Source organism: Zalophus californianus, chromosome 8 (assembly GCF_009762305.2).
Source record: "Zalophus californianus isolate mZalCal1 chromosome 8, mZalCal1.pri.v2, whole genome shotgun sequence".
NCBI classification, from domain to species: domain Eukaryota; kingdom Metazoa; phylum Chordata; class Mammalia; order Carnivora; family Otariidae; genus Zalophus; species Zalophus californianus.
Window position 1 is genome coordinate 81232410 of NC_045602.1, and position 24990 is coordinate 81257399.

Sequence of the window (24990 nt, forward strand, 5' to 3'; positions counted from 1 at the left end):
TGACCTTTGCCAGACGAAGAGCATCTGTAGTGTCCTTAGGCCTTCCTTTCAGATCTGTCTTCCGGTGATTCCAGCCTGCAGTTTAATTTTTCATTGTGTGTGGGGGTGTGTGTATGGAAGGAGGAGAATGGATTAAGGAACATGATCTCAAGTTAATGAGCTATTTTTAGACCAAAATGACTTACTACAATTTTGTGAGATACATGTAGTAGACTGCTCTAAAATTCTACATAAACTGATTAATAAGAAAAAATTTTGCTAATCACTTATCTTTCTGGTGATGTAAAAAAAGAAATCTCTACCTTTCCTTTGCTTTAAATAATTGCTGTACAGCAGGCTTGCTGCTGGTTGGCGTGGTGGGGGGACTATATGAGGTAAAAGAAGCAAGGTTAAGATAGGATATGAATTTGTGTCTTCAGAGTTTGTGGAACCTTTATTTTGGTTGGCCTGTTTAAATTGGGTTACTTTAATCCTATTTTATTGCCTTCCATTCTAAAAGATTTATTTTGTGGAAAATACTTTTTATTCCTATATGCAATAGAATTTACATTTTAAATAATAATCCTGTATATCTTTTAAGATCACATTTAAGGAAAGATTTTCTGATAAAATGCAAATAGTACTCAATATCAGCAGTAATATATATTGTGTTCAGAACATGTCTCAGAACGAAAATATTTGAAGTTGAGGCAGAATGAAGTGCCCGTGGCAGTTGTAACATTCCTTAAGCCTTGGGAGTATATTGATTAATACCAATCACAGAACAAGTCACCTTATTTCTAGTTAAATTGCATATTGAAGATAATTGGTCATCTGTTCTCTTCAGTCTTTGGAATCTGGATTTTGGTATCTTTTCCTGTTTTTCCAAGAGGAGCACCTGCAGTTTATCACCATGTCCTTGTGTGAACAGAGGTAACTGCATATAGGCTTAAGGACACCTGTTGCTAATCATTCTTAGTACTAGACCTAACCTAACTATAGCAGTCAGAAAGAAAGTAGGTTACAGTGGTGTTACCTGTTTTAATTGCTGGCTGTTGGGTTAGTTGATGGCTGGCGTCCTTGCCTAGGCCTTCTTAGCCTGTCACAGCAGTGAGTCGGTAAGCCTGGCAAAGTGTGTGCTGTTGAATGTCCACCTACCTGCTGCCAGAGGCAGGTGATGCCAGAGATTTATGTGGTTTGAGTTCAACTGGGCTTCCTCTTTGCAGGCTACTTTAGGAATGCTTTGTGTGAGTACCTACTATGTGCTAGGCACCATGAGGGTCTTTTTTCATTCACCCATCCTGGCTTGTGACTCAGTGGCCAGGAACGGCTTAGGGTTTCTCATTGTACACGCAAGGACGCTGAGGCTCAAGGATTTACTCTTTCTTTTTTTAATAGATCACCTATCTCACCACACACTCGGTGTGATAGGCACTGTCAGGGTACAGAGATAAAGAAGATAGAGTCCCTGTCTTTGGGCTTATGTTCTCATAGAGAAGATAGATTTTAAACTAATCATTGTGGAGCAGTGAACAGCTATGAAAAGCAATAATCTGTCTCCAGAGCATGTGATTTCTGAATGTTTTCATTGCCTTTCTGGATTCTTCTAGAGCTTGAGACTTGCAGTTGGCATGGGGCAAAGCTAGAGTGAGACTTCTAGAGAGGAGGGGTTTTCTTCAGCTGGGAGTCTTGGGGACACATTTTGATGAATTTCTGTGGCTATTATGCAGTATACTGGTGTTTGGTTCAGAATAAAACTTCCCTTTGGGGTTTTATTAAGTGATGTGGGGTCAGTTTACATATCTAGTCCAGTGCAGATGGTGGTCCTGTGGAATCAGATCCCCCACTGGCTGGTCAAGTGTAGTCCTTTTTCTTTTGGGGTTTCGAAGCTTCTGATTCCATATTCTCTTTTCAGATGATCTGGTGTGTTTCTAAAAAGTAGAGAAAGGTGGGAGGGAGACACATTTTAAATGGTTTTCCTAGTTGGAGTTGAAAAATAGGGAGATGAATTTTAATTATTGAAGTCATTATTTCTGGTGCCATTCTGTAGCTTTCCTCTGCACCACAGTAGTGAGAAACAATCACACAGATTTAAGTTTTGATTTTAAGTGTTGGAGTGGTCTCCATGTACGTGCTAGTAAGTTCCATCTTACCCAGAATGTGAGTGGATGCCGTGTGATATTGCCAAATGAATGATCTTAACCTGAATTGTGTCACCTAAAAGCTCTTAAATGGGGGATGTCTGTCAGCAATTAGAATATCTTGATTCTATTTTCTGTCTTGGCCAAAGATATTTGGAACTTAATCATTGTCTTCTTGAATCACTTCTATGGTAAGCATCTTTGAATACTCAGAGCTAAGGGAATGGTTCTAAATATGTGGTTTCCACAAGGATCTTCCAGAGACTTCTCCAGACATGTGAAATGTGTGTCAGAAGTCGCTCAATTGTATTTGAATGTAAACTGCCATTTCAGAACAAAGAAGGGAATCCCTTTCCAGATATGCAAATTATCCACAATGAAGAGACTTATTTGAAAATAACAAAATGGTAGTATACACACCTTTAAACTGGAGCTGCTTTCCTTTTTGTGGTAATTGGCACAGTTGGTCTCCAGAGCTTGCTGGTGCTCTCTGTGCTGCTAGCTCTCTCTTCTCTGGTCTTTGTCCTGCCAACTCCAGCTGCCTAGTCTTCCCAGCCTCTCAACTCAGAGAATTGCCTGGGCTCCTATTGGGTTTCCTCCTTCTGGGAGAGACCCTGAAACCTCTCTCAAGGCAGTAAACTGGAGCAATTATAAAGCTTCTCTGATGTTTCCCATCTCTCAGGGGTCAACTATCATTCAATCTCTGATGTCCAGGGTCTTAAAACTTTTTCATATGTTTTGTCTATTGTAGTTGTCCAGTGGGAGAGTAAATCTGGTCCTTGATAATGCATCTTGGCCAGGAGCAGAAGTGCCCATCATTCCTTTTAACTGAAGACATTTTTCAGAACCCAGCCTTTATCTGATTTACCATGTCAGATATGAAGCCGGAGCCTATGTGTTTGTGAGCACACAGATGGATCCAACAGGAAATGCACAAACACGTACCACTTAGCATAGCCATACCTTCCTCAGAGCTGTGCCGCTTGTTGCCATTTATTACTTGGGCCTGATTTTAGGGTTTTAAGCAAGACTATATTCAGTGTGCACAGTATTCTTTTCTGGCTTGACCCATGGGAAGCTTCATGGAGTTTGCCACTGGCTTAGGGAAAAGTATGAATGGACTGGGGCAAGATTCTTTTTAAGCCATCCTCTGGAAGGTCAGGAAGGTGAAGATAGCATGATGGTTGCTCCTCAACTCCATTTACCTTCTCCTTTGCTCTAGGATAAACTTAAGCTTGAAAGATCTTGGTCTCAAGAAGTTACAGGTCTGGATTGGTACCATTGTAGAAAATAGTAAGAAATGACTGTGAAGGCCAGAGTTCTATGCTGCAGCTGACCCAGTAGAAGGCAAGTTAATCAACAACGTTCTGGTACTTCAGGCTCCCATCAGTTTCTCCTCACAACTGACAATTGGTGGAAGGGAGATTGGCAATGACTCTTGAACAGCGTGGAAGGGGTCAGGACCCTTATTCCAGGGAGACAGAGGGAGCCAGACCATGCGAATTGCCAGAACAAACTCATTTTGAATTCTTACGGAGCTATCTCTGCTAACCTAAAGTCTTCTCTTAACTTTTCTTTTTCTAATTAGGAAAATAGACCGTGTCAGTTATAGAAAAATAAGTAAGTTAAAGAAAAAAATATCTGTAATCCAGAGATAATCTTTGATAACATTTCTTTTTTGCTTTGTGTCTGCTCCTTAAAACATGTATGTAAATACCTAAATATATTTACTTGTGTTGTAAATAGCAAAATGTTGATGTCAAGAATATATTTTATCTTCTGAGCATTTGGGATTACTGATCTCTTTTTGGCTTCATAATAAAATTGCAAGTTTGATTATATAGGGGAGAAAGAAGTCTTTCCTTCTGTCCTTCTAGGTTCTTGACTAATGCCCCTGTAACAAAAGATAGATTAGCAAGAGAGAAACAGAAGTGTATTAATGTGTATCTCATATATATTAGTGAGCGTCTTTGCAAGAAAAATGAAGACTCAGAGAAATGACAAAACCCAAATGCTTTTATACTAGGTTGAATAGAGAGAGGCAGTAGTGGAAAAGTAACTAAGATATATGGGGAGGCTAAAGGAAGATACGAGATATGTTAACGAGGTTTGCTTGAATCAGAAGTCTCTTGGCCCCAACTCCCTGGATAAGAATGTTTTTTCCAGTTGGTATAGGAAGGACATCTTTCACATGGGAGTGTTATCTCTTGCTTTTAGGAAGAAAAGGGGAGGTTAGTATGCCCTTCTTACACCTGCTGTTTTTCAAGTGCCCTTAGCTCAAAATAACCCTTATGTCAAAGCAGCATATTTTGGGGTGACATATTCTGGTTTCCTTCAATTATAGTAAAGTGTTTGAGTGGGGGATTTTATTTTGGCCACACTGAGCCTTATCTGGCAGATTGGCTTTCCATTTCAGTCAGAGTCTAGGTTTCAGGTCCTGCTTTAGGTTCCTATACTTTAGGGTCCTCAAGAGCAGGTACTCCTGTTGTGTGTGTATCTGTGTGTGTAGCTAATTCCCTCATGGAGGAAGAAAATGGATGGATTCTGAAGTTCAGTACTACCATGAACTGTTTCAAGTTACACTACCAAAGCCATTTGTACCCATGGTGTTATGTCCTGTAGATTGGAGCTTGATGCCAACTGTTAGGGCTTCTGGGTTTTGATGACAGCAAACTTTGGAAAGTTATAATGGTTTCATTTAGGTCCGAGAGGAATTGTGATGTGTCTTATTTGACTTTCTTGTTTGAGTAAGAGCATCATGTTTATTTGCCATGTTGAGCTCTTAGATAGGGGGTTATTGCAGAGATGTATTTTGGCCTCCTTGTGGTTCTTGGTGTCAGTCTTGGAAGCATCAGTCTCCCAAGGCTGTTCATGAGTGAGTGATGGGGAAGAAAATGTAGTGAGGTGTATTCACCATCCTGCATCATCTCATCACAGCCTCAAGTTGTCCCGCATCACTCACCCCAGCATGTCCATCCAGGCGAATGGTGCTATTGTTTCATTCTCTTCTTTACCACACACTTTCTAGGTACCAGTTGAGTGATAGAATCTCATTGAAATACAGCTAGTAAAGTGGCTTGACAGACTTTGTAGAAGACAGAAGAGCTAGAGGGCTCTGTGAGTACTTTGTTGTGCCGAGTAAAAGTTCTGTGTGGTGCGTGTAGACACAAAAGACAGAGCAGGTTAAGGGCCTTGGGGCCATTGCCCTTAGACTTTGGAGTCCCAGAAGAAGTTCATTGAGTAGCAGAACTAGAGAGTGTGTCTTTTTGTCTAAAATGGGTCCAAAACTTTTTTTTTTTAAGATTTTGTTTATTTGTCAGAGAGAGAGAGCACAGGCAGGGGGACTGACAGGGAGAAGGAGAAGCAGGCTTCCTGCTGAGCAAGGAGCCCGATGTGCGGGACTCGATCCCAGGACCCTGGGATCTTTACCTGAGCCAAAGGCAGCAGCTTACCCGACTGACCCACCCAGGCATCCCAAAACAGTGTTTTTTCTTGAGTAAAATGTCTCAAGTGTCTGATTTCCATTTTGGTTATGTTAATTTTGTAATTTTTCTGTTGGATTTTTATTCTGGGACTGACTGATCTTGGGAGAAGTGGCCTGATTAATTTTAAAAAACATTCCGTTCCTTTCTCAACCTACAGAACCAGATCCTGTAACCTTTTGTTCCAGAATTTTGCCTACATCGGTCTGTTCACTTTTGTTTGGTTGAGTTGTCAGTGAATTTAAGTTGTATAACTTTTTGTGTGTCTGAGTAAAAATAATGTAAAAATAATAACTTTGATTAATTCAGCTGGTATGGTACTGAATAATACTCTCAGGTGTAATTGGGATTCGCCTGTGAAAGGTCATCTGTTCTCATTTTTCTACTAGTTCACAGTCACAGAGGGTTTGGTAAGAGTTTACTAAAACAAAAAATAGATAAAACTAGTCTTTTTTATTTTCTTTTTTTAAGAAATATGCCCCCCCCTTTTTTAAAGATTTTATCCATTTATTTATTTGACAGAGAGAGGGAACACAAGCAGGGGGAGTATGAGAGGGAGAAGCAGCCTTCCCGCTGAGCAAGGAGCCTGATGCGGGGCTCGATCCCAGGACCCCAGGATCATGACCTGAGCTGAAGGCAGACGCTCAACCAACTGAGCCACCCAGGCGCCCCTGGTCTTTTTTATTTTCATTCTAAGTGTATATTCATTTTTACATTTTGACGGTGAAATCTGACAGATATTTGTATATCTCATTTTATCAGCCCTCTCTCCACTGGCAAAGATAGAGTGAATAATGAATTACCCTTTCTTTTTTGTTCCATCTATTATTAATGGGTAGATCTAATTCTGTAAAGAATTATGCTGGGAAAAAAGATGATTACTCAGAATATTTCCCAGTCCTCTGGGTTGCTCCCAATTAACTTATCTGAAGTCTGCCTGTCTCTCCTCATATCATTACTGCCATCAGTGGAAGGAAAGAATTTGGGTAACAGTTTAAAAAACATTTTAAGGAGTCAATTTAAAAAAACACACTCATAATATGTACTCCTCTGTGCTCAGTTGGTGGAGTGGGCAGGGTTTGCCCTATGACTTATTTACAAATCCATAGCTGCTTTTGAAAATTACCACTATTCAGATGTTTCCCCCTCCTCCATCCTCTAAGCGGCCAAGGAAGGCAACAGAAAACTCCTTGCCTAGTCCTATTCCAGTTGAAGACAAAGACCTTTTCTGTGAGAGTTGGCTCTCCTGGTTGGAGTCCAAAATGCTAATTGGCATCAGCTGCATTAAATCGCTGAGTGGAGCCTAGCAGCTGCCTCATCATTGGAGAAAACTGGGAGGGAGCCTTCCTTTTCTCACCAAAATGTCCTCTTTCCTTTCTCTAGTTACCTTTAGTTTAGTTTAGTTTTGCTTTCATCTGTATATGACTGTGCCCTTCTAAAGAGGAGAATGAAGGGCAAGGTCGTTTGGACTTGGCCTAGACAGATGGGATATATAAACTTAGGTCGTGTTGTTTTGTCCATTCCACTTTCTTTCATATATGGGGTTGTTGTTGTTAAATTTCAGTTCTAGCCTGCCCGGACTCTGTTTTCTACTGTATTTTCTCAGGCTAAATGAGGTGTGTGGTGGTGGTGGTGGTGGTGGTGGTGACATATTTAAATGAATGAGACCACCAAACTTGCTTTTAACTAATGACCAAAAGGAAATTTGAATTCAGAGGTTGGCTCATTATTACCCCAAAGACAACATGTATTATATACATTAGTCATAATTAGGATTCCGGATGTAGTTGGCTCAGAGCCATTGGCAGATTCTGCATTTCTAATGCTTTTTCTCCAAGGTGGGCACTCTTAATTAGTATATGACAATTAGTGGTGCTAAATATCCTTTTATTTTATGAGATGTCTAATAGTCATTTTTAAATCATAGAAGCACGAGAAGGAATGTTCAAAGTATGTATAAACTAGTTCCTAAAACACTAATTTGAGAGGACAATATGTTCCTCTTGATATTTTTGGTAGTTCAATTTCATATGCTTCCAGGATTTGACTGCTTAAACCTCAGAAATACTTCAGCAAGTGGCATTAATCTGATTACTATATTTCCAGATGATACTTGGATGTTTCAGTGTATTGCCAAACTTGATTGTATTTAAGTTGTTCTTATATTTCATTGTTTCTAATATGTAGCCCAATTTAAAAAAAATGTTACAGTGTATGTCTATGGTTCATGGTGAATCAGTTTCATTAAAGTACTTCAGTGTCTCTATCTAGTGGCATCTTGAATTTAAGGAAATTGTGCTGTGATAATCTGCCAGAATTATCTACCATTATGCATATTAAGTGTCTTTCACACCAGTGACTAGCACTGAATTTAAGCCTGTGACAATTTTTAAATGTATGAAATGCACAAGAATTTCAACTCCATGGGCTCTGAAAACATTAAGTGCCTCTGGAAGCTCTTAATTCTTAGAAAAGAATGGTGAACAAGTCAGATCCTAGAAGACATTGGTTTGTGTCGCTAAAAGAAAAAAAAAATCAAAACTAAACAAAATACGTTGTGATCCTTAATTATTGCTCAGGAAGCTTCTCATGGGAGAATTGTAGGTAACATTTGTTTCCTCTCAAGAAGTGAAATGTACTGGCAGAGCATCATATGGAATAATGACCCTTGGAATAATTTAGCCAATATGGGGAGTGGAGGGAAGTAGTTAGGGATGAATCGATAAAGCAGTCTTGAAACCCAATAAGATGCACATACTGCATGGCATAATTGGCTACAAATACACAATTAAAATCAATATTTTTATTTCCCTTATTTTAGTTCAACATTGTTCTTTTTGCTTGCTTTTCTGTAGTCTTTGTACCCCAGATCTTTGTACATTGACTGATTTTGGATAAAAGGAAAAAAAATCAAACCTTTATCTAGTTGTAGTCCAGTGGAAGGAAAATGGGATGTTTAACTTTTCAGGGCCCAACATGTTTAGCCATAGGCCTGAATCCAGGAGTGACACTGCATGCCTTTCTGCTAGAGAATATTTATGGCCATAGTCAGGTGCTTTTTGTTAGGAACCTGTTGGTCTTGACAAGTCCCATTAGAGTTGTCCTGGGCTGCTCCCCGATACTGTTGGGAGTAAGCTGTCAGTTTTGGTGACTCAGGACAGAACAGACTCCATGTGCTTTGTGCCAGCAAGTTGTGGTCATTACACACTGTGCCTGTGATGTGAATGTATGGAAAGAGCACAAGATAAAGCTTTAGGTGAATTGGGCTTTCTAGTCATGTTTGGGGCATGCTTCCTTGTGCCTTACGTTAAAAAAATTGTCACCCTTTTATGTTTTAGTATAAAGTTCCTTTGAAGAAAGGTCCCAAATAGAAGTGTGTTCTTTTGTAATACTAGCCAGGCTAAACACTGCCTGTCCCCCTCCCCAAGGCTAAACACTGCTTTTGTTTAGGATTAAGACAGTTTTCCTAGTTATTCAGTATCTCAGTTTTTATTGCTACTTTAAACATGGCCATGTTTAAATCAGATTGAAATGATACGCATGTGGTGTATTTTCATATATACAGGGTTTGAATGAGAATTAGTGCACACAGACTGCTATATAGACTGTATGTGTCTATGTGACTTTGCTTCATATTTGCATCTACCATCTGCCAGAGTCATGTGACAACTATGCCTATTAATATGCTGTAATATTCTGATACTTATGTCTAGGGACCAAACTGGAGGCCACCATCTTAAGAATCACTGTTCTAAGATGATTCCATGTTTTGTTACATATTGTCTCTAAAGCGGTAGTGTACAGCTGAAAATTGTATTTTAAGAAGACCTTTTCTTTTTTCATTTGGTCTCATGACTAATATCTAATTAATGATGTTGTAGCTTTTATCTTAACAGTATTTTCAAACCAAACTTACTTTAGGTCTATGAGGCCTTATGAATGGTTTTTGGAGATGCGAGTCTGCAAGACTTGGTTTCTTCAGCTGTGTGCGTCCACGTGGATACACTAGCTTTCACATGCACAGTCTTTCTCTTTTTCTCTTAATACGCGCACATACAGGCATCTTGACTGCTCAGAAACCCTGTGTCTTCCTGCAGAAGGAAGAACATCAGTTATAAGCGGAATCAATGTGCCAGTGGGGAGAAGTGAGGACATTGTGTGGAACCAGTCATTAAAGGGAATTCTAGAGATCTGATTATCATATTTTTCTTTAAGATTTTTATCTTCCCTCAAACGTGGCTTTTCTAGCCAGAGCTGGTTTTTCTCTTTTCCTCCACCTTCTCTCCTCTTCACTTTAACTCTGCTTTCCCCTGGTTCTCATGCTATCCATAAATCTTACTTATTAACTCTGCAGGTCGTGTGGCAGAGCCCTCGCTGTGTCATGTGTCTGCAACAGGGGACAGAATGCGCATGCTGTTGCAGGTTCTGCCCCGGGCGTGGATGAGAGAGAAAAGTGGAGACTGGCAGTCCTCCCCATTCACAAGGGCAACTTAGTTTTATTTTCCAGACCTGTGTCTCCATCTTTTATTTCATCCCCCTTCTGATCTGCTCACACAAACTCTATTTCTTCTTCTGCTCATTTTACTTTAATAAAGCAAGAGGCTGGAGGATGAGCCAAGTCTAAAACAACCTGCTGTCACTGAGTGATGTTTTATTACTGTGGGTCCACCGGACTCACCTGAATCTCTTTTTGGGGTAGAGGATCTCATTAAGCATGCCATCCATCCAGGGCTTGCGGTACTGGTCTGTATTAAATATCAGTAATCTGCCTGTGGCCACACCAGAAGGTAATGTTCTGGTACAAGATTGTCATAGGTGAAACTTCTCTGCCGTAGCTGTGCCAGATGATTTCTATTCACAAACGTTTTCTAGAAAAGAAACAGCCTTTCCTTGTAATTAGTCGAAAAATAGTATCAATCGGTTCTTTTTTTTCCCCCATTTTTACAAATGAGCAAATTGAGGTTCAAAGGTGTTAGTGATGGGAAAGCTGCTTCATCTACCTCTTAAATACCTCTGTAACTTTCATACTTACGTATTTCTTGCATAGCTTATAACAGCATTTCAAAGGAGGAGTCCTGTTAAAGTCCCCAATTCTTGTCACGAGGATAAAGTGAATGTATCTTCCACTCTTGCTGGAGGGACTGGGTACTTGTGTTCTTGCCCATGGGTGGGGAACTTAAAGTCATGCATGACATTCAAAAGCCACACACTTTATTTTTTTATTTTTTTCTTAAGGATGAAGAGGAAGAAATCAAACTGGAGATAAATATGCTGAAGAAATACTCTCATCATAGAAATATTGCAACATATTACGGTGCTTTCATTAAAAAGAGCCCTCCAGGACATGATGACCAACTCTGGGTAGGCCAGTGTTTCCCAAGCATTTTGTGTGGTTTCCTCTTTGGTGGTACTCAAAGGACATTAAGGACCTTCTAGAGGGAAGGGAGAGAAAAGCAAAGACAAAGGGGGTAGTGCCTGTTATCTTCCTTGGCCTTCTTAGTTAAAGGTATACTAAATGTTTATTTTTATGTTGATTTCACATTGCATGGAAAAGAGTTAACTTTATGTTTCAGGAAGAAAATGGCACGTTTTAAAAGGAATGTAACCAAATAGCAAGGAAATTAGCTTGAAAAATCAATACAGTAAAAACTTTATGGAAATTAATATGGAAGTGCAACTAAATGCATCTTCTTTACAACCTGGAAGTAAGGGACAAACATATAAGTATTAATATTAATGGTAACAGTTAATTGAAAACACTAAATTCCAGGGAAATTTCTAGAATTAATATAGGTGCAGTCTTATCTCTTATTCAGCCACATCTATACTGACGATGATGACACTGAGATGCTGTCAGATCTATGGTTAGCACATGGGTTTTGCCAAAGGTACTGGACTTATGAAGCAGGAAGATAAATACTTTTTCTAATTTTTTTAAAGCCATTATAGAAAATTTGTAACATTTTGCCTTAATTTTAACCTTTATTTTCATTGCCCAAATCCAACCAAAGTTAAAATTTTAAAATAGCTCAATTTAGTTCATTTTCTAGATATTTAAAATACATACGTGTGTTGATGTTGTGTAAGCATTTAGGTATTATAAATAATGTATTTTTAAAATTATGTACTGCTTAAAATAGCATTTCTCTGAATATAAAGTAGTTTGAGAATCATAATGTGTGAAAGAGGATATCTTTGACTCTGGCAAATAAGAACAGATGTTAGAGTATCTCTATCAGATATCTGATAATTGGGTACTGATTAAGGACAAAATGGTCGTCCCATGCCCATGTACTTAGGAGAGAGGAGGAATACTTCAGAATCTCTGCACTGGGGGATGTGCTGTAAAATATCAGAAACTCTTAATCTCCTGGACCAAACATACACAGTGAATAAATTGGATGGTGAAATGAGCTCTCAGTAACTTGGATGCTTCCAAAATGATCATGTACCCACATCTTTAGGAAAGGCGGAAGGAGTTAGACTCTGCTTTCCTGACTAATGTCCACTGTATATTGATCGTGGGGATGCTCTTACTGGTTGCTGGGATGTGCTAGTCACTGCCTGTCTTTTCTGCCCTGTAGCTTGTTATGGAGTTCTGTGGGGCTGGGTCCATTACAGACCTTGTGAAGAACACCAAAGGGAACACACTCAAGGAAGATTGGATAGCTTACATCTCCAGAGAAATCCTGAGGGTAAGGAGAAGGTGTCCTGTGCATGGTCTTGTGTTTCCATTTTCATTTTCCTAGCCCGAAATATTTCTTTGCATTAGTTATAACTGTATAGATTGTTCTGTCATGACAGCCAAGGGCTCTGTATAACTAGCTGGCTTTGATTGTTCAAGCTACATCATGGTTTTGATTGTGACAAGTATCTAAAGAAAGTAGACTTAAACAAAAATAGTTATTTGCCTTTCCTTGAATTCACCCTCCAGGTGTTAAAAACAAAATCCAAGTGAAGAGATATAGTCTCTGACTATTGTTTTTATAGGAATCCTTTGTCTAAGCTCATGAATCAATATTAATGTTGTCAAACGCTGGCTTTCAAAATCATCTTATGGACTTTGGCATTAACTGTTAGATTCTGTTGCAGTATTAACAAGGAAAAGTTCTAATGTTTAATGTTGTTTACAGCCAATTGGAAAGCCGGTTTATGATGTTAAAGTTTCTGAACTAGTGTTTTAGCAGATTCTAAATGATTGCTTTCTGTAGTAGAGCTACGCTGACACTACAGGCAAAGGGTCTGTATTTTGCATTTGAAAAGTGCATGTGAGTTACCGGTGAGCCGCTTTCCTTTGGCCAGCTGTCCCAGTTTTTCTCTCTATCCCTTAATTACACATTTAAATTACTTGGTTGGATTTCATTTACCCACCACATTTAAAAAATAAAGACTCTGGAGTTAAACTGGAATCTAATTTTTATGTTTCTCTCACTAATAAAAAAACCTGTTACTTATTTTTTTTACTTATAGGCAAATATACCCTACTTTTATATTTAAATTTCACAGAGGACTGTAGGTTTAAAAAGTGCCGTTTAGAATTCACAGAGATGAATTTTAATTCCTTTTTATTTAGATGTTTTATGAAGCCCTTGAAAAAATAAGCAATTCCCTTAAGAAAATTAGTTGTAGGGGGTGAGGTGGGAGAACCCTCTTTTTGTAATCACTCTCAGATTTCATTATTAAAACATGAGGGTCCTATCTTTTATGGTTATTATAGGAGGCAGAGTCTAAAAGCGCAAAACTAAGTATCCTGCCCTGCACTACTGTGAAGGAGTTCAGCAAGTGGGCAGATGTATTTATTATGTTAACAACTAAAACTCTTGGCATGGTCAGCAGGAGAGAATAGTGGTTAGAGTGAGTCAGACATGGGTTTGAGTCCTGCCTTTGCTACTTACCTGCTGCATACCCCTGGCAAAGTTACTCCCCTTTCAGGACTTATTTTATTCTGTAGAATTTAGATACCAATCCAGTGAAGGAACTACCACTGTAATGAGAATTAAATGAGTTGGTATGTATGAATCATTTAATGTAACATGTGGGTACATCACTGATTGTCGGTAAATATAGTTGTTGTCATTGTTTTCCATTATAAACATATACTTACACACATACCTTTTCTATATATAATTCCAGTGTGGGATTTCTCAAGTGGAGAACTAGATTTTAGTATAAATGTCCTAGGCATCAAATGTGTTTCGGCCATCAAAGACAATTTACATGTTTTTTATATATACAGGCAAGCATTGTTTACCTCTCATGTAATAGGTGTATATTTAGCTATTTTACTTGCATTGATCTCAGGCATCATTTCAAAGATGCCCAAGTTGTTTGAGGCCCCTGACTGTCAACCTGAATATAATAGCTTAATGGACATCGTTTAGAGATACATCAAATGTTTTCCACCTTGGTGGCACCTAAAAATAAGTGTTTCCTTTATTTACATTTCATCTAGAATGGGGTTTTTTTCCTACGACGAAAGTCTAAGTGAACTAAAACAAGCCTCTGGAAGAGTTAGTGTGTTATAAGCTAGTGTGTATTTTTCACAGGAATCGCTGAAAGTCGACTTTGGTAAAGGGAAAGCAATCTGGTAAGAAGGAGGTGAGCTGTTGGAATGGAAAGGCCAGCCCAAGTAGATAACCTGGTTCTCAAAGACATTCTGGGTTAACTCTTTTCTGCAGTGGCAAAACTTGTTCTCATCCTTTAGTAGGTGTTAGATTCACATGCCATTACTATGTTAGGATCCTCAGAAGGTTGGGAGTCATGAGCTTGTAGGCTCAGACATAAGCAGGAAAGCTCTCTTGGTCTCACCCACTGAAATCCTTGAGACCAGAGGTTTACCAACAAAGTCAGTGCATTCATCCCAGCCCACTTCCACGTTTATAGTCTACACAGCCATTGATTCGTTTTAGTAGAAACCGATATTCATACTGAGTATGGGTACTTAACAGTGTTTCATAACCAATACTGAAGGACAGCCTTTGACTGTTCCTTTGTTTGATGTCCATGAATGAGATAGAGTTACAGGAAAAATGTTTTCTAGCTTTGAAACATTGATGCATTTGCTCTAGGATGGTATTTAGTGTGTATTTTTATCTGGACTATCTCTGCTAAGGAGACATAATTGTGGCTTAATTTTGGCATGGGAATAGTTGAACATACAACAGTAGTTGAACATACATTCTCTCTTCATATAGGGAAAGATGTACTCATTTAGAATAATCATAACTCAAGTTCACATTGCCTACAAGGTATTAGACACACCTTGAGTGGTTTCACCTAGAGACACAGCAGTCCTTCAGCAGTAGGACCAGGAAGTAGATGTTTCTTAACATTTATTGCTCAATAAGAAACAAGAGTGCACGCAGGCCACATTGTTTGAGAAGATGTGGATACTTAAGTTTGTTGCTAAGATAATCCTGTGAAAGTATAAGAAGGGGGTTTGGGAAGGTTAGAGAATGTAAAATGAACTGAAGGTAGTAGAAGTAGAAATTATGAAAGAATTAGGGAAGCTACTTTTTTTTTGTTGCTTCTTTGCTGCTCAGAGTTATGCCATGCTGAAAGGAGAGACTTTCTTCCTAGCTATAACACTAACATACCATATATTTTTAGTGCTTTTTCCCCTAGTTAGTGCTTTGTGGTATAACACTGCACATCCTGTGTGGTGGAAAAATAAACAGAGCCATCAAGTACGCTCTATTCTGCTTTATAAGCAGACTAGTAAATTATTGTTTAGAAACCCCCCGTGTTAGAAAAATCAGTGTTCTAGAGCAGCTGTTACATTTAATGCATATCCTGCACAGTAATGATAACGATAGAACCTCACACAAAAAATCAAACAGGAAAATTAAATAAACCCTTGCTTCTGATCTAGCCTTTTTGAATTGAGACATTTCAGAATAGATAGCTTGTTTGTATGTTAAGGAGGCAGGCTGTAGATTTGGCTTCTCTAGCTAAAGACGGAACAAATACAGGAGTTGTCTCTCAGTTCATAGTTGGATGCAAAATGTGGTTTTGTTCTTCCAGCACCTCTTATAAGAGACATGCTCTTGAGCTTCGTTCCTGATACAAGGTCATCAGAAAGTGCTGTATGCCCGGTAGGGTTTATTTCCTTGGGAAAGAAAGATATTTTATTTGAGCATAAAGCTCTTTCGATGGCAGAATTGTTTTCCACTTGGGGTGGAGGTAGGATTGGTCAGCAGTTAGCAATTTGTCACTATGCGGTGGGAAAACGAGGCCGTGTTCAAGAGCCAGACTTGAAACCCCACTCTGGCTCTTTGTTTTTTCCCCTGGGATGGGTCTAGTTCAAATATACCCACGGGGTCACCCACTGAAAGATGGACGTGTAGCGTGGGAAAGGAACCACCCTATACACAAATAGCACAAATTACAGCAGAGAAACTGCAGATGGTAATCTAGAGTATGTCTTCAAGGAGCAGCTAGAAACTGGTCATATTGCTCACACGGGGGACCTAACCCGTTGGAACTGGGAGGTGGGTACTTCTTTCTGTTTGTGTGGTACTATTGGTGATGTCTTCCTGGAAATGCACTAAGACTGAATTGTAGTATGCTCTAAATATGGTTCATAAAACTTGTGGCCTGCATGTGTACTTTGTTATAAAAAGTGTGTTCCAGGCTCTTTATTTGCAGCAACAAAGAACTAAAATTCAGACCTGTCTCTCCTCTTCAGGGCCTGGCACATCTTCACATCCATCATGTGATTCACCGGGACATCAAGGGCCAGAATGTATTGCTGACTGAGAATGCAGAGGTGAAACTTGGTATGTGACGCATGTGCCACATGACCTAATACTTGCCCCTGGTGCAAACCAGCAGCACTCCCTACCTCGTTGGCATTTAGCTAAAAGCTCTATTACCCACATTTTCTCCTTCTGTTCTATTCAGGAAGTGGGAAGTGGGCTTATTGCTTTGTCTGTCTCCAGCCTCCCCCCCTCCATGCTTCTCCCCCCCGCTCTGCTCTCCATATAGTAGACAGACTAATGTTTAAATCAGATCACGGCACTTTCTTCTTTAAAGACCGTTAATGGCTTCCTATTTCACCTGGAATAAAATCTGCGTTTCTTACCATGGCCCATAAAAAGCCATGGCCCCTGCTGCTTTCCAGCCCCATTTTGTGACCATCCTCACCTCTCTCCTTGTCCAGTGCACCCATTTTTTGACTTCCTTGGAATGTCTCACAGGGTCTTTGCACATACTGTTCCCCATTGGGAACAGCTTTGAGGTTGCAATTTTTTTCCTCATCTTCAGAGGCCTTCCCTAACACTCTGATCTGTATTCCCTTACTTTTTGATCTACGGCTTATTTCCTCACTCATCCTGATCACAATTTACAATTATACAGCTATTTGTTTACATATATTTCTGATCTATTTACTAGAATTTAAGTTCTGGAAGTGTTAGAACTAGGGTGTTTTATTTACGAGAGCATTCTTACCTGGCACCTAGCACAGTGCCTTAAATGTAGTAGGTGCTCAGTAAATTTATGCATGGATAGATGGAGTCCAGAGTATCTTCCTGGAGATGATTTTATAATGGTTCTTCTATATTTCTTGTTTCCTTTACCTGGATTTGAACTTTTTTCAGTCCACTTTTATATATGGTTCTGTCAAATTTTTAACAATTACCATTAAGTTTTCTTCCACTAAGGCATCACACAAAAAAATTGTTTATGCTTATGAGAATCTAGTCCATCTTTCAAAAATCTTAGGCACAGTAGTTACACCTTAAAAATAAAATCTTCATTATTGCCTTCTTGCACAGTACCTTCATTTATTGGCCATCTGTGGAGGAATAGTGTGCCTATTGGGGAAATCCCCTCAAAGCTAAGCTAAGAGGCACTTGAATTGTTCTCATTCCCAGTGACTCAGTAAGCTGTGTATGTTCCCTGTGCTGGCCCCCGGGTGCTAGGACTGTGATGGTCCTTCTGTAATCACTTGGTGATCACTTGTGACTGCTGTCTGAGTTGCTGCAAATGGCATGTATTGCCTGGCCCAGGTGTCTCTGTGTCAGGACATGTGAGCCCAACTCCTGGCCAGTTGGTTTCCTGAGAATGTTCTGCCTGCAGAAGTTGAATCTATAACCCAACCCCTGTGAGTGATTTCAGCCCTCCCAAGGCGCTTCTGCAGGAGCTCGTCCACCATCCTGCAGTCCTCCTAGCGGTAACGGCAGTGTGCATAATGATGCCGCAAACATTCTGTTAGAGACCCTGGTCTTCCTGCCAGCTCTGCCTCCCAACCTGAACTTTCCTCTAGACCACCGTCATCGTTCAGCGGAGTGGGATGTAGGGGTCACTCTGAAAAATCAGAAGTCCCGGGTACTTTGAGGAGTGTTTCTTAGTGTATTTGTGATTTAGCCTGATTCTCTTTATTGAATTCATTACCATGTACTTTCCCGAAAACCTTTGTGGGTTTTTTCTCTTTCTGTGGTTAAGTGCTGCTTAAGCAAAGTCACGTGGGTGTTAGTCAGTTCTCCCGAACTTGGAGCTTTCTATGACTTGATCTTGTTTGTAGCAGGCATGTTTCCTGCAAGCACTGAACATCCTAATTCATCCAAAAGTCCCACTAGTGGTCACTGTCATGGAAGCTCAGGGAAGTAGCTGGGTCCAGGCCGCCCAGGAGCCAGCAGGCTGGGAGAGGATTTTGTCATTTTGGCAGCTTTGCCCTGGAGATGGTGCTCCTTATCGATGCTGGTGACCTTAAGGAGTTTGCATGTCCATGAAGTATTACTCTTTGAGTTTACACTAAAGACACCTCCTCCTCACATTTCTTCGTCTTGTGGCTTGTTTGTTAATTATGTTCTACTCCTTTCTCTTCCTCCCACAGTCGATTTCGGTGTGAGTGCTCAGCTCGACCGGACGGTTGGGAGGAGAAATACCTTCATAGGTACGCCCTACTGGATGGCTCCTGAGGTCATCGCCTGCGACGAGAACCCAGATGCCACCTATGATTACAGAGTAAGCCTGTGCTCCGGGCCTTCACCGGGCCCCTCGTGTTCCTGAGGGATGGGCACTCTGCTTATAGATAGCACAGCCCTGCTGGTTCAGTGAGGAAGGCTTGCGAACCTTGTTGCAGGTGCAGATTTTCCAGGGCATTACTGAGATGCTGTCTTGTCGTTCGTTCCCTGTCACCTTTGTTCTCCTTACTAAGTAATATACTGCTTTCACAGCAGTGTGAGTCACTGTCTTGTGCATAGAGCTTTTTGTCATGAGTAAGTTAAATACTCTGCCCTGTTTGCTGTCCTTTTAAACTTGAAGAATATATTATAACCAGATATTTATTATACTTTTAAAAATATTGTTGGAATATATAGCAGTAGCTTCATCTATGTGAAATTTTAGAGTATTGTTAAAGAGCTTTACAGCTTGATTTGGTACACAAATATATTTAAATTATTAGAGTGACCTCTAGGGACTTATATCAATAATGCACTTTTTTGATCCCACTGTAAAACCCATATTTGATCATCAGATTAGGGTTGAATATGTTTGCAAAAATTATTTTTTTTAAAAAATTGTTTTGCCATAATTAAATGAGTCAGAGTGTTTATGTACCTGTTAATGTTATTCAAACTTGAGTTCATATCTTTACACTCTCCAGTCTATTTTAGTATTTATTATAAATACACAGTTAATGAAACTTATTTTAAGTTTATGGTATGGTGGAATTTTTATTTTATTTTTTCATATGCTGGAGTATTTTAAAATAGATTATATAGACTGTATGGCTTTTTACTCTTGAATATGTCATTTTGTTATCTCCAAAATTTGAAAACATCTTCTAGCATACCCAAAATATTATCATGCTTAAGTAAATGAAATGAAAAATAATTTCTTGGGGCACCTGGATGGCTCAGTTGGTTAAGCATCTGACTTCGGCTCAGGTCATGATCTCCAGAGTCCTGGGATCGAGCCGAGCCCTGCATCGAGCTCCCTGCTCAGTAGGATGTCTGCTTGTCCCTCTCCCTCTGCCCCTTCCCCTGCTCGTGCTCTCTCTCTCTCTCTCTCAAATAAATAAATAATCTTAAAAAAAAAAAAGAAAAGAAAAATAACTCCTTAATATGGCCTCTATAATTAGTCCCAACTGGTTAGTATCTGACTTATCCAAACAAGTGGTTGTATTTGACTGTTTGGCTACAGAGTATCTTTTAATCAAGGCTAACCAACCCCCTCCCCTTTTTTTCATGACACTGACTTCTTAAAGAGGCAGTATTCCACCATCCAGATTTGTCTTACCATTTTTGAATTTTAATTTTACAATCTTTGTAAGGCATTTACCTTGTTTCTTATAAACTGGAAAAATTCAATTAGTATCAAGAAAGAACTAAAGCAAGATTGCCCCAGGAGATGGGTATGGTTTGTGTTACATCACACCAAGTGGCATGTCCCACCACTGATGCTGCTAAGATTCGTCACTGGGTCAAGTTGGGTGAAATCCCTCCTTTGCGCTGTATAGTAGAGAAAACCTCATAAAAATAAAGGAGAAATTTGTGGGCCTATCCTTCTTCTTATAATCAAACGTGTTTGAATTGTGTAACATAATTATAGGTTATTTAGAAAATGCTTAAGCTGAGCAACTTTAAGTAATTCTTTCATTAGAATAGTATATAAACAAGAGAATACTAATGATAATAACTACCCATTGTCTACTTTTAAAAAAATCTTCCTTGGATTTTAAGAAATCAGCCAATGTTTGTTGAGTGCCTACCACATGCCAGTCACAATTCTGGGGATATTAAGGTGAATAAAACAGACAAAAGTGCCTGCCCTCATGGAACTTGTATTTGAGTGGGGAGTGAAGTTAAAATTCAAATTTTAAAATTAATATTACAGGGGACTCAGAAGGAGAGATTCCATGCACAGAAAGACAGCTTATTGCTCACCCCTTATTAAAGTTTGATGGGAGAGTGGAGAGGCTCATCAGCACTGTGATTCAAATTAGTGAACTACAGTAGATTTTATTAATTCAGCTGTTGGACCTTTTATAAAAGTGCTTTCTTTAAAAAAAATTTTTTTTTATTTCAAGTATAATTAACATACAGTGTTGTGTTAGTTTCAGGTTAGCCTTTAAAATTTTAACATCTTAATTAAATTTGAGATAGTAACATAAAACATAAAATTGAACATAAATCTGGGCCAGGGGTCTAGGTTAGTGAATGTAAAGAAATATACTGAGCAGCAGAGCACGCAGTGGCAGTTAGGAAGAAGCTTTTCTGTGGGCCACCTCTAGTTCAGTCGTAGATGCGAGTGGTTCTAATTAGCAAACCAGTTTTACCTTTATTTTTTCATTCATTCATTCATTCATTTGGAAGGTATTCTTACATATGTGTTTGCTTTTAATTTCATGGCAAACTTCTTTTCAAAAATGCCTTTATATCATTTGTGTGAGTAGCCAGCTGTGGTAAGTTAGTAGTTTCATATCTAATCCGGTACCTGTAACATACTGTTTTATTTTTGCAGAGTGACCTTTGGTCTTGTGGCATTACAGCCATTGAGATGGCAGAAGGTGCTCCCCGTAAGTAACGTTCTTTCCTTTTTAGCCCAGTTGTTATATGTGACTTAAACCTAGTCTCAAGGCTTCAAACAGAACGGCTTCATGGGTAAAGCCATTCCTGGTGGGACATTCAGATGAAGGAAGCATAAATACGGTGAAGTTTTAGATGTAAAATTGGCATCCACTGTTCCTTTTGAAGATCCCTGAAGTCTGTAGGTTACATTTTATCTTTTTTTAAGTTGTATTCGGATGTGTGACCTGATTACGCTGACATCAGAATAATAGGCAGTAATTTTCATTTTACAATTTAAACTTCAATGAAACTAAATCCTAACACATGAAACTGGTCTTGACACATGAAATTTTAGTAATACTTCTGTTGACTTTACCAATAGAGGCATAACTTTTTATCTGTAGAATAAGGTCTGGGTGTTTTGTGGGGTTTTTTTGTTTGTTTGTTTTTTTGTTTTGTTTTGTTACTTGTGAAATTTGCTTCTCCTTTGGATTAACTGAACACCAACTTCATAAAATTGATTTTTGAGCAGAGACAGGGGTAGAATTGCAGAGTATAGAGATAAAACAGCATTATCTGCTGGTCCCCTTAAAAAAGGGGGGGTATACAAAGAATGTATCTGCTGCCTAGTTGCTGCTGAATAAATATTTGTTGAATGAATGAAAAAAATTTCCAACGGCTGAAATTTAGTTTGCAGTACAAGAAATAGATGTCAGTCTTGACCACCATGTGTTTCCTCATGTTTCCATCTGAGGAATTGAGACAGGGGCGTATTGCCAGATCCTTTGTTTCAGTTTTCTTTCACAGTGGGAATAGATTGTCTTCTTTGGCCCCCATTTCCCAGCTGCCTTGTAAGATTCCCATGAAGGTAAATAGACACACAAAAATGCACATTACCTATTGTGACACATTAATGCGTGCACCTGACATAGCTTTATTGTATTATTGTATTGTAGAAGTACAAACGGTACTTGCACAGAATCAAATAGTCTGTTTTATTCTCTCATCTTTGCTCCTTCCTAGCACTACCGCGAATGAACAGTTAACATTTCTGCAGGGCTTCACAGCCACTTACTGTGTTTAGCACTGTATGAATGCCTTTACAAGCAGTGTCTGATTTAAATCCTCACCACGACCCTATGACAATAAAATTATTTTCATTGCGATCTTATAGATGATTTAGAAACTTAAGCTGTTCACTCCCTTAAGACTGTAAATCTGTATTTACCTTTGATTTATGAAAACTTTCCAGTGTCAGTTTGAAATTGTATATTCTTCTTGTTGCTCTTGACCTCCTTATATTTTGCTGTGTTTAAATGGGGAATTCAGGTTATGCCCTAGGGTTCATATCTGAATGTCTAGACCGCTTGACATAAAGATTGTCTGTCAGGTGATGGGACAGCACATTAGATATTTTGAGTGAGCCCTAGAAATAAAAAATGAGTAAAAAGTGCCATACTGACGTCACCGTCTCCTCTCCCCAGCTCTCTGTGACATGCATCCAATGAGAGCACTGTTTCTCATTCCCAGAAACCCTCCTCCCAGGCTGAAGTCAAAAAAATGGTAAGCTGTGTATGCTTTGTTGTTGTTGTTGCTCTTTTCCTTTTTACAAAAAACTGTTCCTTTTCAGTTTCACTCCAATACAAAATTTTAGTCATTCCAGTTCCCAAAGAACATAAGAGCCAGTGCCCTGAAACACCAGTTAAAAAGTATCTTTTTTAAAATGTTTTTTTCTTAATAAATTCTTTTAATTACAAAATAGTAACAAGTGACCATAGGAAACACTGTAACATGGTTAAAGAAAAAAGTTTCATTTTAATATTTAAGCCCTCTTTTAAGTAAAATACATTTCTAAGCATTTTCACATTCAAAAGCAAAGCTGTACTGAGTTTGAAACTCCTCAGGTGAAATGGGATTGGAATGTTAATGGAGGCATTTACTCTAATTGTTGTAAAACATTGAAATTAGGTGCATCTTTTTTCATTCCAGAAATGAAAAGAATGGTCCTGTCTTTGGGCTGCCACCTTTCTTGCTGCGGCCCTCATGTATTTGCTCCAGAAAAGTCACTTATCAGTGACGGGCAATGATGGTGACCTTCCCTGGCGAAAACTTTAAGAATTGTGGTGGTGTGGGAAAGTGTTGATTTGGTTTAGTTGTAAAAGTGTTGAGGGAAAGGGTAGTGCATTGTTTTCACCTGAGAATTTTGCTTACTTATTTCCTCTTGAACTTTTTTTGAGTGCTTTCCTCTCACTTCTGTGTCCACTCAGGCTCCTCGTGCAGGTGGGCCCTCTCACCTTCTGTTCCTGTTTTCCTGGGCACATCGGTCTTATTAGTGCTCACACCTACTACCATGGTGGTTTTTTCCCCTTCTGTAACTATTCTCACTGGGTTTCCAGTGAGTGTTGTCTCTTCTTGGGTTTTCGACTCTAATTGTGAAATATGCAAAATATCTCAATTTCAAGCCTTTTTCTCTTCTGGATTTGGTCTTTTAGCTCTTGCTGTCTGCTTTTCTTCTTGGTTGCTCATCTTCTGATGTCCTGTAGTTCTCTTTTCCCATCTGTGGGCATTATACGCACACATGTATTTTTACTCTTGCTTCTTTCACACTTCTCCCTGTTCCTGACTGTCTCTCCCCACCTTTTGTTTGCTGGCAGGATTTTTCTCATTCTTTTTATACTGTCTTTAACCACATTCAACTCCAGATAACTGAGCTTATCTAGTTCCACTTACCAGGTTTTAGAGAGTTCTCTAAGGCAGTATGGTTGCCAAGATTTTAGCCCCACTTGGTCTCTTGTATTGAAACTTGATAACTCTGGACATCTATGGTGGCCAGCCCTAGGGAAACCAAATGTATATAGTGGGCATCACCAAGGAGTAAGCTGTGGGGCTGGCCAGCTAAACAAAATAATGCTATTTTTTTAAAAATGGAGTTTATGCTCTGTCTTCAGGGTACCTCGTAATTCACAAGTCTTGTCAGCTGGCCCCACTCTGATTATGCTGTCCGTTACTTGCAGTTTGGGATTAACCACTCTGTGTATAATACAGTGGTGTAAAGAGACAGATGTAGATGACAGATTCTTTCTGTGTTTTTACATGAAACTTTCTTTAAACTTGATTAGATGCATTTTCATCCATTTACATCATTGCTCTCATTTTACCCAAGTATTCTGAAAGGATGAGATGATTGCACACATAATGTTCTTCCTCCTTTCTGATTGCTGTCTTCCTGTCCACCAATGTACTACTGGTTTTGGAGAAGTGATCAGCGAACTCTCTTCCAGCAGAACTTGACAATTGATTTTAAAGAAGATATTGTAGATCATTGATTCTCAAATGTTAATTTTTAGACTTGGTAGGTAAGAACCCCTTTGGAATCTTTTAATTTAGGGTTTCAGCCTTTGTGTTTCTGGTTTGTTAGGTCCGAGGAATGACCCAGGTATTTGTATTTTTGTTAAACTCCTCAAGTGGTCTTTGTGGGCACTGGAGTTGAGGAATCTCTGTGTTAAAAACAAGGTCCACTACAACATTCTCATTAACCACAGGATAAAGTCACAACTTCGCTGAATGACTTTGAGAGCTCTTCTCTGAGCTGACCCTGACCTATTTTTCTGTTCTTTTCCACTATACATACTAGCATCAGAAAATGATTCATTACTCTCTAGTACTTTTCTACTTTTGTTCATGTTGTTCCTTTCATTCTGGAATGGTGGCTTCTCTCTCCCATCTCTAGAATATCAACTATCCTACTTTTTTTGATGTCTAACCTCCTGTAGCAGTAGTTCTTTTCTTTCTTCCTCTGGCAGTTTGATAACACATCTGCTGTTGTTTGTACATAGATTTCCTCCACTTTATTTCCTATGTGTATTTCTT

At 39.1% G+C, this 24990-nt stretch overlaps 1 protein-coding gene across 50 annotated transcripts in view; it reads left to right on the forward strand.

Annotated features, from left to right (window-relative positions):
- The window catches only part of MAP4K4 (mitogen-activated protein kinase kinase kinase kinase 4), a 188050-nt gene that overhangs the window by 105461 nt on the left and 57599 nt on the right, over positions 1 to 24990 (forward strand). For all 50 annotated transcript variants that reach the window (XM_027622421.2, XM_027622424.2, XM_027622430.2 and 47 more), the window contains exons 4-9: positions 10838 to 10963; positions 12187 to 12297; positions 16290 to 16380; positions 18441 to 18571; positions 21074 to 21128; positions 22605 to 22683. In XM_027622421.2, coding sequence (XP_027478222.1) covers positions 10838 to 10963; positions 12187 to 12297; positions 16290 to 16380; positions 18441 to 18571; positions 21074 to 21128; positions 22605 to 22683 — 593 coding nt within the window. The remainder of the gene's footprint in view (positions 1 to 10837; positions 10964 to 12186; positions 12298 to 16289; positions 16381 to 18440; positions 18572 to 21073; positions 21129 to 22604; positions 22684 to 24990) is intronic.